Source organism: Heloderma suspectum, chromosome 1, assembly GCF_057233095.1.
Source record: "Heloderma suspectum isolate Gila_16-S chromosome 1, 16-S_ref, whole genome shotgun sequence".
In the NCBI taxonomy this organism is placed as follows: domain Eukaryota; kingdom Metazoa; phylum Chordata; class Lepidosauria; order Squamata; family Helodermatidae; genus Heloderma; species Heloderma suspectum.
This window is the reverse complement of record NC_139458.1, coordinates 79,582,409-79,596,678: the sequence shown is the minus strand read 5'-3', so window position 1 is coordinate 79,596,678 and position 14,270 is coordinate 79,582,409. Positions and strand designations below refer to the sequence as shown.

At 43.2% G+C, this 14,270-nt stretch overlaps 1 protein-coding gene across 22 annotated transcripts in view; it reads left to right on the top strand.

Annotated features, from left to right (window-relative positions):
* GPHN (gephyrin) overlaps nt 1-14,270 on the top strand; it is a 483,693-nt gene that overhangs the window by 116,064 nt on the left and 353,359 nt on the right. For all 22 annotated transcript variants that reach the window (XM_084848962.1, XM_084848936.1, XM_084848902.1 and 19 more), the window contains one exon: nt 706-763. In XM_084848962.1, the coding sequence (XP_084705088.1) occupies nt 706-763 (58 nt within the window). The remainder of the gene's footprint in view (nt 1-705; nt 764-14,270) is intronic.

Sequence of the window (14,270 nt, the reverse complement as noted above, 5' to 3'; positions counted from 1 at the left end):
TTTGTGAAGACTATTATTAGGCGCTATTAGAGCTGTTCTCTCCATTTTGGTGCATGAGCCTTCATCCATTGTTACCCCCAACTTTACGTTTCCCTTCCCTGTAGGATCCAGTTTAAAGCCCTCCTGATAAAGTATAGCCGGTGGTCCCAGAATCCAAATCTCTCTCGTCAGCACCACCTTTGTAGCCAGTCATTCACTCAGAGTAGTCCCCCCCCCCCCGTCCTATCCCTCTTGTAAACTACTGGAAGGATGGATGAGAAAACTATCTGGGCCCCAAAGTTTTTGAGTTTCCTTCCCAAAGCTTCAAAGTCTGACATGATTTCTTCGTAGCTCCGCTTGGCGGTATCAGTTGTTCCCACATAGATGAGAAGAAAGGGATACCTGTCAGTCGGCTTTATGAGTGCAGGTAACCCTTCAGTCATGTCTCTAATAATTTCAAACTCAGTTACAGCAAGAGCTTCTTTGTGGCTCATTTGGGAAAACATCCATTGTTTGGGGTAATGTACCAGCTTCAGTTCTTTTACTCAAGATGTCAGCGTGTACTGTTGCAGTTATACATCATATGTAATTCCTTGGCTAGCCAAGCATATTTTGTTCATAGAACTCACCACAGAGATAGGTTTATGTTGTGGATATTAATGTATTTATTCTATGCTATGCTATGTGTTACTGGATTATGAGAATACTTTCGTCTCCAAATTTCAGGTTGGGTGGAACTGTGTCTGCATACAAGATAGTGCCAGATGAAATAGAAGAAATCAAGGTATAGTATTAATTATTTATGCTTTCAGTACTTTAATGTATTTTTTCTATTTCAGTACATATTTTTGTATTTTATCATATATTTTAATACATATTTTGTATTTCAGTGTATTTTGTTTCTACATTATTAAAGGCCTTCATTTTTTAATGCATGCTTAAATGTAAAATGATGCTTTAACTACTGAATTTAAGAAGTGCCTGTTTTAACAGCTACCACAATATCTGGAGCAATCTGCATAATTAATGAACAGCATAATGAAAAGAATGTTTTTGCTCTTTCCATTCGTTTGTTGAAGTCCCTTTTTGTTGAGTGCAAGCAGACAATAAGAGATGCAAAAAAACTCTTTGAGTATATTACTGACAGCATCAAGACCAACAATAAAGAATTCCTTAAAATATATCAGAAGCAGGAGGCCAGCTAGGGAGGCACTTGGACTGTTGGAGTACTAAAAGGGGATGAGGAGATGGCAGAGAAGCTGAGGGAAACATTTTCATCTGTCTTCATTGCAGAAGATGTAGGACAGATACCTGTGCTGAACTAATGTTTTCAGGAAGGGAATCTGAGGAAGTGAGGCAAATAGTGGTGACAAAAGATAAAGTTCTTGATTTAACTGACGAATTGAACGTTAATAAATCACCAGGCCTAGATGGTATCCATCCTAGAGTTTTTAAAGAACTCAAATGTGAAATTGCTGATCTTATGACAAAAATATGTGACATACCCTGTAAAGAGGGGAGATGGCTAGAATGCAGGTGGAGGAAAACTCGTGCTGAATCTGACCGAACACAGGTTAGAGCTCATTATCAAGCCTACTGTGTGGCGGTGAGGGTGGCAAAGAGACAGTTCTTTCCCACCAACATTGCATCTTCTCAGTGTCGTCCAGCAGAACTTTTCCGAGTGGTTCGTGGCCTGTTGTATTCTGGGCCAGGGAGAGAGACTGTGGAACCCTCAGTTGCACGCTGTGACGAGTTTGCATGGCGCTTTGAAGATAAAGTCACTCAGATTTGTCATGAATTGGATACCACAATTAATGCAGTTCCATTGGTAGAGGCATTCAGAGCACCATCTGGTCCAGTTTTATTGCATGAGTTTCAGTTGTTGAAGCCTGAGGATGTGGACAAAGTGCTTGGCCAAGTCCAATGAACCGCTTGTGTGCTTGACCCTTGCCCTTCATGGCTTATTACATCAAATAAGGAGGGGATGTCTGGCTGGGTCCAGGAGGTTATAAATTCCTCCTTGAGAGATGGAGTGGTGCCGGCCTCTTTAAAAGAGGTGGTAATCAGACCACTCCTGAAAAACCCTAACCTGGACCTGGAGGCTGTTAACAATTATAGGCCAGTGGCCAACATCCCCTTCCTGGGCAAGGTGCTTGAGCGGGTGGTTGCAGGACAGCTCCAGGCACTCTTGAATGAAATGGATTATTTAGATCCATTTCAATCAGGCTTCAGGCCTGGTTTTGGAATGGAAACTGCCTTGGTCACCCTGTGGGATGAGCTCTGCTGGGAGAGGGACGGGGGAGTGAGACCCTGCTGGTTCTCCTGGACCTCTCAGCGGCTTTCGATACCATCAACCATGGTATCCTTCTGGATAAGTTGTCTGGGTTGGGAGTTGGAGGCACTGCACTGCGGTGGTTCCGCTCCTACTTGGATGGCCAATTCCAGAAGGTGGTGCTGGAGAATTATTGCTCTGTGCATGGCAATTGTGCCATGGGGTTCCACAGGGCTCTGTTTTATCCCCCTTGCTGTTTAACATGAAACCGCTGGGGGGGGGGGTTATCCGGAGGTGTGGGCTGAGGTGCCATCAATACGCAGATGACACCCAGCTCTACCTCTCTTTCTCATCAAACCCAGGTGAGGCAGTGGCTGTTCTGAATCAGTGCCTGGGCACGGTAATGGACTGGATGAGGGCCAATAAAGTGAAACTCAATCCAGACAAGATGGAGGTACTGTTAGTGGGTGATTTGTCTGCCCGGCTAGGTGATATTCAACCTGTTCTGGAGGGGGTTGCACACCCCCTAAAGGATCATGTTCATCGTTTGGGGGTGCTCTTGGACCCAGAACTGTCACTTGAGGCACAGGGGATCTCAGTGGCATGGAGCCCTTTTTATTAGCTTAGGCTGGTATACCAACTATGCCCTTATCTGGACAGAGATAGCCTAGCTACGGTTATCCATGCTCTGATAACTTCTCATCTGGATTACTGCAGTGCATTATACGTGGAGCTGCCTTTGAAAACGGTCTGGAAACTTCACCTGGTCCAAAATTGGGCAGCAAGATTGTTAACAGGGACTGGCCAACGAGCTCATATTACGCCAGTACTTTCCCATCTGCACTGTCTGCCAGTCCATTTCCGGGCCCGATTCAAAGTGCTGGTATTAACATTCAAAGCCCTAACAGCTTGGGGCAGGTTATCTGAAGGATTGCCTCCTCTCATATGTGCCTACCTGGACCTTAAGATCATCCTCAGTGGCTCTTCTCCATGAGTCCCTGCCAGAGGAAGTGAGGCAGGTGGCTACTAGGAGGAGGGCTTTTTCTGCTGTGGCACCCCAGCTGTGGAATGAACTCCCTAGTGAGGTTTGCCTGGCATCTACATTGTATTCCTTCCAGTGCCAGGTGAAGACCTTTTTTATTTTCCCAGGCATTTTAGCTTTCTAGACTTTTAGCTTTGCTGTTTTAAATCTGTATTTTAAATTTCTGCATTGCTGCTAGGTTATATTCTGGTTTTATTCTGCTTGTATTTTTATACTGTGGTTTTAATGTTTTACATATTTTATATTGTTTCATTGTGTGCTCTTTGGTTTTAATTTTTGTTTACTGCCCAGAGAGCTTCGGCTATTGGGTGGTATAGAAATGAAATAAAATAAATAAATACCAGAAGGACTGCAGAGTGGCCAATGTAACACAAATTTTATAAAAGAGATCCAGGGGCAGTCTTGGATAATTACAGGCCAGTTATCTGAACATATGTTCTGGATAAATTGGTGGAAAGTCTTATTAAAGATAAAATTATCAAGCATATAGAAGGACAAGTCCTGCTGAAAAACAATCAACATTGCTTTTACAAAGCTATGCCCTATCTCACTAAGTGAACTCCTTTTACAGTTCTTTGAGAGTGTCAATAAACCTGTGGACAGGAGAGATACTATTTACTTGGACTTTCAAAAGGGTTTTGACAAAGTCCCTTACCAAAGACTTCTGAGCAAACTCAGTCATGGAAGAAAAGGAAGAGTCTTTTTATGGTTCAGTAAGTGTTTAAACAAGAGAAAGCAGAGTGTCAATAAATGGTCAATTCTCACAATGGAGGAATGTAAAAAGTTTAGTCTCACAAAGGTCTGTCTTGGGACCTTTACTTTTTAACTAGATCATAATTGATCTGGAGTTGGGATGTGCAGTGAGGAGCCCATATTTGCTAACAGCACCAAATTATTTAGGGTGGTTAAGTCAAGGGATTGCATAGCGCTCCAATGGATATTAAAATGGCAAATGGAGTTCAGTATAAGCAAGAGAAAGTGATAAAATCAAACTGCCAATACCATGCCTTTATACAAATCTGTGGTGTGACCACACTTGGAATACTGTGTACTGTTCTGGTCTCCGCACCAGAAAAGGATAATGTAGAACTGGAGAAAGTGAAGAAAAGGGCAACCAAAATGATGAAGGGACTAGAGAAACTCCCCCATGCAGAGAATTTATAATGTTTGAGGCTTTTTAACTTAGAAAAAAGTGTGTAACAGAGGGTAGGGTGCATGATAGAGATGTATAAAATTAGTGGAGAAAGTGGATAAGGAGATTTTTTCCCTTCACATATAATACTAGAACCCAGGGTCATCCCATGAAGCTGAATGGTTGGAGATTCAGGATAGATAAAAAGAAGAAGTACTTCACACAGTGCATAGTTAAACTCTGGAGTTCTCTACCACAACATGTAGTGATGGACACCAATTTTGATTGATTTAAAAGGGAATTAGACAAATTCATGAGGATAAAGCTATTAATGGCTACTAGTCATAATGGCTATATGTTACCTTCAGTATTAAAGGCAGTATGCCCCTGTATACCAGTTGCTGGGGAATATAAGCATGGTGGTGCTAGGGTGCTCATTTATTTTTTATTTATTTTATTATGTCCTACTTGTGGACTTCCCACAAGCAGCTGGTTGTCCACTGTGTGATCAGAATGCTGGACTAGAGAGGCCCTTGGTTTCATTCGATGTGGCTGTTTTTATGTTCCTGTTTTTCTTTACTTACTCAGCTGGCTGTATTTGCTCATCTTTCTTCTGTCCCTTTTCTGCTACAGCTGGGAATGGCTCATTGACAATCAGTGAATCTAAGGATTAGGTATCTCACTAAGGTTTCAGAAGTAGAGGAAGTCAATCTCAAGGAAGCCACCTTGGACACCATTTGGTGGAAAGATGAGATACATATTTAACAAATAAATCTCACTTTTCTTTCATTTCCTTCTGCTTCTGCCATTATAAATGGCTATTTGTTCACCTCATCCCCCAAAAGTAAGAGTATGTTGTCAATCCCAAATATTGCTATTGGGCCCAAATCCAAAAGAGCTCCATGCATATGGAGAGATTTGCTCATTTTCCTTGCCAACTGCAGCCCTTTGTGCCTCATTGAATTCCACTCCAAAGGGTCCACCACAACTTTCAGGAGCAGCTTTTCATGGGTGTGAGAGGCTGCAAGGAGAAGCAGGCTGGGTGAAAAGATCCATTGCACATATAGAAGTCCACAGAGCCCTTTGGATCCAGCCATAGTAAATTTTCAAATTTTTCTGCAGCCAGTAGCCATAGAAACAATGTGTTCTTGGAAGAAGATGGGAATTTTAATTATTTCAGAAGCTGATGTTTTATGAAAAATTCCATGTTGTCTGACTTGCTAAGAATTTCAAGACCTTGTGTCTTTATTCTTAGTCTGGCCCTTTCTCCTACTGCTGTCTGTTTCTATGGTAACAGGTAGGCTATAGAACTTGACAGAGATAATTGAGTAGCAACTGCCAAATGCTACGATCAGGTGAATATCTCCTGAATGTGCATACTCTCTGCCTGATTTAATCAATGTTTGTCATGTAGTAAATACAGGCTTCCCAGTTTGTGTGTACACTCCAGTGTAAACATACATGGTATGTATTGTAGCAAAAATTAAGATGACAAAAATCCTATTGAAATAAAAAGAACCAAGTTAAATCCTTAATCCCAATTGAATCCAGTAGGATTTGGGTATGCTTAACTTTTTCTGGATTGCACTGGCTGTAATTAATGTTTACGTTTATTGGATTTTAAGTTAAAATATATTAGTCATTTCAAATCACTTCACAACATTTCTTAATGGAAAATTGGATTTGGAATAGGGCAATTTGGATCAGATGTAATGGTGGTTGGTGCCTGAATAAAGAATAAATAATTTGAATTTGTTCAGTTTTGCAAAGATAAACTATTAGCTTTGACTTTATTACTATGATTAACCAATTACCTGGGGAGGTGGTGGGCTCTCCCACACTGGAGGCCTTCAAGACGAGGCTGGACAGCCATTTGTCAGGGATGCTCTGACTTGGATTCCTGCATTGAGCAGGGGGTTGGACTCGATGGCCTTGTAGGCCCCTTCCAACCCTACTATTCTATGATTCTATGATTCTATGATTATTCATAGCTTCTACATTAATTGACATGTTTCCAAACTGAAAATGGATTTTAACATTTTGATAGTATTGTGCTTAGCCCCCATTAGTGCAAAGGAACTCTTCATTTATAAGGTAGAAGAGGGGTGTGCCGATATTCCAACACCAAAATAGTGAGATTGGCTTTTTTACGGTACAGGAAGGTGATCTTTACAAATGAACATGACTTTAAGCAACATTTCTTATGAGATGAATATTGGCACATGGGGGATAGAGGGAGGTGTATAGGGGCTGCCAGCCTTGAAATGTCCCTGCAGTCACTTGTAAGACTCACAGTTTTGGAGTTGCCAATTTTTTTGTAAAATGTTCCTTTAAAAGGTAAATATATTGGCATAGGATCTTGGAGTATGTTTCCATAAGACAATCAGTCTTATTTCTCTTATTATTAATCTTTGTAAATTGCTTTGGGAACCTTTTTTTGGCTGAAGAGCAGGATAAAAATACTCTAAATACATTTTGCATATAGTTGTGCTAGATCAATTTCAGTCCGGCTGCAGTCCTGGGTTTGGAATGGAAACTGCCTTGGTCGCCCTTTGGGATGACCTTTGCTGGGAGAGGGACAGGAGGAGCGCTGACCCTTTTGATTCTCTTGGATCTCAGTGGCTTTCAATACTATCAGCCATAGTATCCTTCTGGATATGTTGACTGGGCTGGGAGATGGAAGCACTGCAGTGGTTCCGCTCCTACTTTGATGGCCGATTGCAGAAGGTGGCGCTGGGGGATTATTGCTCTGTCCCTTGACAGCTACGTTACAGTGTTCCACAGGGTTCTGTTCTATCCCCCATGCTGGTTAACATCTAGAGGAAACCACTGGGGGAGATTATCCAGAGGTGTGGGCTGAAGTGCCATCAATATGCAGATGACACCCAGCTCTACCTCTCTTTCTTATCAAATCCAAGTGAGGCAGTGGCTGTTCTGAATCAGTGCCTGGGCATGGTAATGGACTGGATGAGGGCCAATAAACTGAGACTCAATGCAGGCAAGATGGAGGTACTGTTAGTGGGTGGTTTATCTGCCTGGCTAAGTCATGTTTAACCAGTTCTGGAGGGGGTTGCATTCCCCTAAAGGATCAGATTCATAGTTGAGGGGTGCTCTTGAATCCAGAATTGTCACTCAAGGCACAGGTGGACTTGGTGGCACAGAGCACCTTTTATCAGCTTAGGCTGATTTACCAACTACATACTTATCTGGACAGAGATAGCCTAGCTACAGATATTCATGCTCTCATAACCTCTCACCTGGAATACTGCAATGCATTATATATGGGGCTGCCTTTGAAAATGCTCCAAAAACTTCAGCTGGTCCAAATTGGGCACCAAGACTGTTAACTGGCCAACATGATCATATTATGCCAGTACTTTCCCATCTGCACTGTCTGCCAGTCCATGTCTCAGCCTGATTCAAAGTGCTGGTATTAACATTCAAAGCCCTAACGACTTGGGGCCAGTTTATCTGAAGGATCACCTCCTCCCATATGTACCTGCCGGGACCCTAACATCAGCTTCAGCGGTTCTTCTCTGGGAGCCCCTGCCAAAGGAAGTGAGGCCGGTGGCTACCAAGAAGAGCGTGTTTTCTGCTGTGGCACCCCGGTTATGGAATGAGTTTCCCAAAGAGGTTTGTATGGTGCCTACATTTTCCTCTTTCTGGTGCCAGGTGAAGTCCTTTTTATTTTCCCAGGCATTTTAATCTTTGAGGGCACAATCCCATCCAGATAGGCAGCCACCTTCGAACTCAGAGGCGACCGCCTATCCAAAGCAGGGCAGGAGAAGCATGGAGAGGATCATTCCCTCCGCTCTTCTCCTGCCCTGCATTTTCGGCTAGACAGCCGATGGCGGCTGTTTAGCCGCGGGATGGCTGAGCAGGAGAGGAAGCTGCTGTACAAAACATAGGATGTGTCATACACGCATTTCCGCCCTCCCTGCCCCGGAACGCCCCCAGACACACCCCTTTTGGGCCGCTTCACACTCTTCTTGCATGTGCGGAGGACAAGTCTGTTCCTGCTGCCTCGGAAACAGCATGGAAGTGGGGGGAGGTCAGTTCTCCGGGAACCAACCTCGGAGTGCGGGCTGTGAGGTCGGTTCCTGGAAAATAGCATATCTTATGGCCATGTAGCTGCTGTCTAGCTGCCATAGGATTGCTCCCTTAGTTCTACTGTTTTAAATCTGTTTCCATATTTTAATCTATGCATTGCTGTTAGGTTTTTTAAAATTTTACTTTCATACTGTAGTTTTACTGTAGTTTTAAACTTTTAAATTTTATATTGTATTTTATGCTGTATTTTGTAGTTTTAATTGTAGGTTGTGTACCATCCAAAGAGCTTCAGCTATTGGGTGGTATAGAAACGTAATAAAGAAATATAAATAATTATGCCAAAAGTTGCAGCTTTAATGAAAATATTAATTATTGCAAGCAGTGTAAGCTGTCAGAGTTGGATACATTCTGCCCACCCTGTCTGAGTGAAGTCACATCCGCTGGCAGCTCCTGTCACAGTTCACCTGTATAGTCCCCTGAGGGAGAGATGTGTCCATTCCATTTCCATGAGGGTGGTGCTGCCCCACAGCATTGGGGAGGGGGTAGGCATATAACTCTGTCCCTTGGCTTACACATCTCCCCTGATTAAAACTGGATGGATTGCAAAGCTTTGTAGTGGTTAGAGAAGTCTGCTGCTAGTGGTTGAAGATGTTTCTTCAACCACATGAATGTAATAATTAATTTTAATTAATTAATGCATTCTTAAAAGAAAATAATCCTAAGGTGCACACCCTTAGGATCCCTTTAGTATATATGCTAACTTTCAGATGTCTAGGTTTCACGGTCTTGACGCTATGCTGCTGATGGACAGATGGACAGACAGACAGACACCTTTTATTTTTATAGATGAGTATTCTAGCATGAGAGTTCATAAAATATTATCTAGGAAACACACAGTTGGATCCAAAGCACGATGAACTGAAGATAAATAGCCCCTAACATTGTTCCTCAAAAGCTTGTGCAAGAGCTTGTAAAGAATTCATTCAATGCTGTAACAGGTACATTCTACAGAAGTTGTCATGCTTTTACAAGAGATTCCAGAAGCACTTTTGCAACAAGGTTCAGTTGCTGGATTTAATTTCTCCTTTTGTGAACAAAGTTTTAGTGTGAGGTGTAAACAGTTTTTCCAGGAGTGGAAGATAAGGTAATGGGACTGCGGAGTCTAAGAGGGAGTACATTTCCCAGTTCCTGTGATTTCACTTTGACCAGGAAAAGAGCATTGACCTTTCTTAGGGAGAAGACTGGAAATAAACTGGAAAAAGGAGTGGCGAAAAGACAGTCCAAGTGGACTGCAATTTGAGAGCAGGTCTGTGAGAGCTGATGAAGCAACAGTGGATTCTGAGAATTACAGTTGAAGATCATTATTATTGAACTGAAACCAATGGGCAGTATCTAACAGTGCTGCTCCATTTACACAACAGACATAGCGCCAAAGTAAGTGATCTCTAACACTACACCAATTGTGTAAGCTGGTGCAATGGTTTTTCTGGGGAACCCGTTGTGCCAGCTTGTGCTATTGGCGTAATGTTAGAGGTTGTGTACTATAGTGTTACATCAATTATGTGAATGGAGCTGCAACATATGCCTGTTATGTTAATGTATGTGTTTTCATTGTTAAATGTGACCCAGGTAAGATAGGGTCAATAATGTGTCAGAATGAAAGGTAGGAGGGGCGTGCATGTGTGTGTGTGTCTGTGTGTGTGAGAGAGAGGATTCTGAGGTTATATAAGGCAGGAACTGACAAAAGTCAGATAGGGATTTAGGGATTGTGGAAGCAACACCTAGTTACTAAGGGGGGTTGTGTATAGGATTTTAGAAGGGGTAGAAATGGTAAGTAGGTTAGGACTAAGCATGCATTAATGAATAATAATATCATATAACTCTTTGTGTTACAAATAAATATTTATTTGTTTTTTAAAATACAGACTCCCAGGTGTCGATTGAATTGTTACACTACCATTATTAAATCTATTTCCTTGTTACTTCTCCTGTAGTGGGTTGAGAGAACCAATTGAGCATACTGAGTTTCTCTGAAACCCAGAGAGAGTAAAAAGCTTGGGTGTCAGTGGGAACAACTGATCCAAGTGAAAGCAGACATTTCCTGAGGGTTTTTTTTCCCTTAGTTTCAGAGGTGGAGGCTGGGGAATAGGTGGAACCCAGGCAGAAACGTCACAGGAGTGGTAGCATTGGATACTGCCTATAGCCAGCTCTAGGATTATTACACAAACTGACTGTATTGGGAAAGCCTTGGCGGAAATGGACTAATATATTGCTGAACTTGTGCAAGTCTACTTTGAAATGGCTACCACAAGCCTTGTTACAGACTTGACTTGTTACATTTTGAATTAAGTTATTGTGTGCTACTCCACTGTTTGCTGCAATCTTTCCTGTTATTATTTGTCAGCCATGTATCACTGTGATTGCTAGAATCCACCAGTGTTATCAGCCTCTGTACTAACCCTTGGGTACCTTCATCACCCCCTTCATGGATCACTGCCTTGTTGTGGCGAAGGGGCTTGCGTAACTCAGTGAAGTCATAAGCTATGCCGTGCAGGGCCACCCAAGACGGACAGGTCATGGCAGAGAGTTCTGACAAAATGTGGTCCACTGGAGAAGGAAATGGCAACCCACTCCAGTATTCTTGCCAAGAAAACCCCATGGAACGTAACACAAGGCTAAAAGATATGACGCCGGAAGATGAGCCCCTCAGGTCGGAAGGTGTCCAATATGCTACTGGGGAAGAGCAGAGGGTATTTTCAAGTAGCGCCAGAAAGAGTGAAGCGGCTGGGCCAAAGCCCAAAGGACACTCAGCTGTGGATGTGTCTGGTGGTGAAAAGAAAATCCGATGCTGTAAAGAACAATATGAACTTGAGCACGCTCCGGGAGAGAGCGCAGGACAGGAAGGCCTGGCGTGCTATGGTCCATGGGGTCACGAAGAGTCGGACACGACTGAACAACAACAACAACAACAACCTTCATCACTTGCGTCCAATCCTGGCTGCACAAGTACATTACTAATGCATTGGCTCATCACAACACCTTCCACATACAGAAGGGCACCTTTGGATCCAGCCCATCGATTTGTATTTTCAAGGACTTCTTGCTAGAAGTTTGAGAATTAAATATTGTCGTTCTATGGCAGCAGCTATCCAGCTCCTCAGACTCTGCATCTTCAGGATCTGAGATGTTCCTTCCCTTCTTATTCCGATATTTGAGTTGCAAAGAGGCTGACAATCTGTGATAATCTATGAACCATCATATTAAAAATACTTTTTTCTTATCAACCTAATTAAATTTCTTATTAGGTTCTTCGTGCATCGCACATACTGGTTCTGCACCTGCACAGAGCCTCCATCAGAACTTTCTAGAGCTGGGAGGTTTAGGCAGAGTTCCTGCCCTACCACCTCCTGCTCATGCCTAGTGGGTGCGCTTCCACCTTTCTCCACAGTTTCTCTTTAACCACTGCGGTAGCAGCATCTTTGAGAGCTTACTATATCTTTTTTCAGTGATTAAGCTGCAATCACTGGCTCTTCATCGTGGTCTCTGTGCATCACACATATGGGCTTTGTGCCTGTGCTGAGCCTCATTCGGGAAACTTCTAAACCTGAGGAACACTTTGGCAGGAACCCTTCCCCACTGTCCTCTGCGCATGTCCCAGCTGGTTCCTGCCCATTCCCTCAGTTCTCTTTCGACTGCCTAATGGTGACCTTTTGGGGAGCTTCCTCTGTGTGTGAGAGAATTTTGTTTGTCAGTGTCTTTACAACAGTGCTAAGGACTTTGTTCCTTCTGGTTGTTTTTGTTCTCCTAAAAAAAAAAAAGGTTCTTTACTCATCTTTGTCACTTACTGTGGCTGCAGTCTTCTTATGGCCACAAAGGCCCAGTTCCGTAAATGTGTGAAGTGTGGGAGTAAGTTGACCCCCACTGACCCTCATTCTCTTTGCCATTTTTGCCTGGGTGAGGGCCATTTACCCAACACTTGTTCCCTGTGCCAGTCATTCACTAAATAGGCACAGAAGAACAGATCTGATTCATCCAAGCTTGTGAGTCTCATGATGGACATGGTCCAGTGGACAATCCAGTGAAGCATCCTTTTGAGCGCTCTTCACGTTGCTGGTGAGGACAGTGTTTTGGCAGACACTCTGAGCCGGTTCTACAAATCGTCCCATGAATGGCAGATGTCAACCTCCATCCTGCATCGCCTCTTTCTGAAATGGGGCTGGCCCACGACGGACTTGTTCGCAACCCCATCAATTGTGATATATCTACACAAGAGCAGGGATCAGTCAATTGTCGATGAGCCACACCCTTCAACTATGCTGACACAGGGAGCTGTTTTATCTATTCCCTTCATTTCCCCTCCTCTCTAGGATGCTCCAAAAACTAGCTCGCAGTGTGGCGGACTGCATTTTGATTGCTCCTTGGTTGCCAAGACAGCCATGGTTTGCAGCCCTGTTGCATCTGTCAGAAAGACAGTTCCTACGTCTCCCGCAATCATTGGATCTAATTTCTCGAGACTTGAGGCAGGATCCAGTCCCCGAATCTCGACACCTTGAAACTAACAGCTTGGAGGATTCGGCAGTGAGTATCTGTGCTCGACGCTCAACCAAAGTTCAGGCAGTTTTAGACATGGCTAGGAAGCTGTCTATGCATCAGTCTTATGCTGCTAAAGGGTCGTCATTCTTAAAAGTTTGCAACTCTCCATGGTTTCGATCTTCTTCAGGGATCGATTGAAAATATTCTTTTGTTTTTGCATTACCTGTTTCAAAAAGATTTAAAACGTTCATTGATAAGAGTTTATTTGGCAGCCCTTTCTTTTTATAGAGGGCAAGTTCAAGTTTTTTCCCTCTTCACTCACCCTACTGCCCTCCAGTTCCTGCAGGGTTTAAAGGATTTGGCACCTCCAGTAAGAACTCTAGTACCTCAGTAGAGCTCTTCTGTTGTTTTGCACACCCTTCTTTCAAAGCTCTTCAAACCTCTAGCCATGACAGATCTTCGGTTGCTATCATGGAAAGTGGCCTTCTTGGTTACCATCATGCTCTCTAGACGTGTTAGTGAGATGTGTGCCTTATGGGTGGATCATCCCTACATGACCTTTCATAAGGACAAGGTTGACCTGGGATCGGACATTGACTATTTACCAAAGATGGTCTCTGATTTCCATGTCAACCAATACATATCGCTACCGACTTTTTTTACAGGACCCACCTTCTAACCTAGAAAGGAAGTTGCATGCTGTCGATAGCAAGATGGCATTGGCTGTTTATAAATCCAGGACGGTGTCATTCTGTAAGATAACAGCTTTTCGTTTACTACGGTGGTCCCAGGAAAGGTTCCCAGTCTCCTCTCAAAAGTTGGCCTCATGGATTGTGCAAACTATTGTTTTAGCCTATGACTTGTCCAGTGCCCTTCTCATGTCAGCACATTTGACACTACAGCCTTGGGCAAAGGTATGCCATTGTCGGACTTATGCAAAGCAGCGACATGGTCTAACCCTTCGACATTTGTAAAGCACTACTAACTGGATGCTAAGGCATGTTCTGACTGTACTTTTGGGCAAACCGTGTTGTCATCAGTCTTGTCATGAGACACCTACCCACCACTGGTAAGTGAGCTTGTTAATCATGTGATGCACAGAGACCATGATGAAGAAATGCAGGTTGCTTACCTGTAACTGTAGTTCTTTGAGTGGTCATCTGTGCATTCACACAACCCACCCACTGTCCCCACTTTGGTGTCAATGTTGAATTTGATGTTGGTACCAAGGTGTGATTCTTCCTTCAGATTCTAGGCCACAC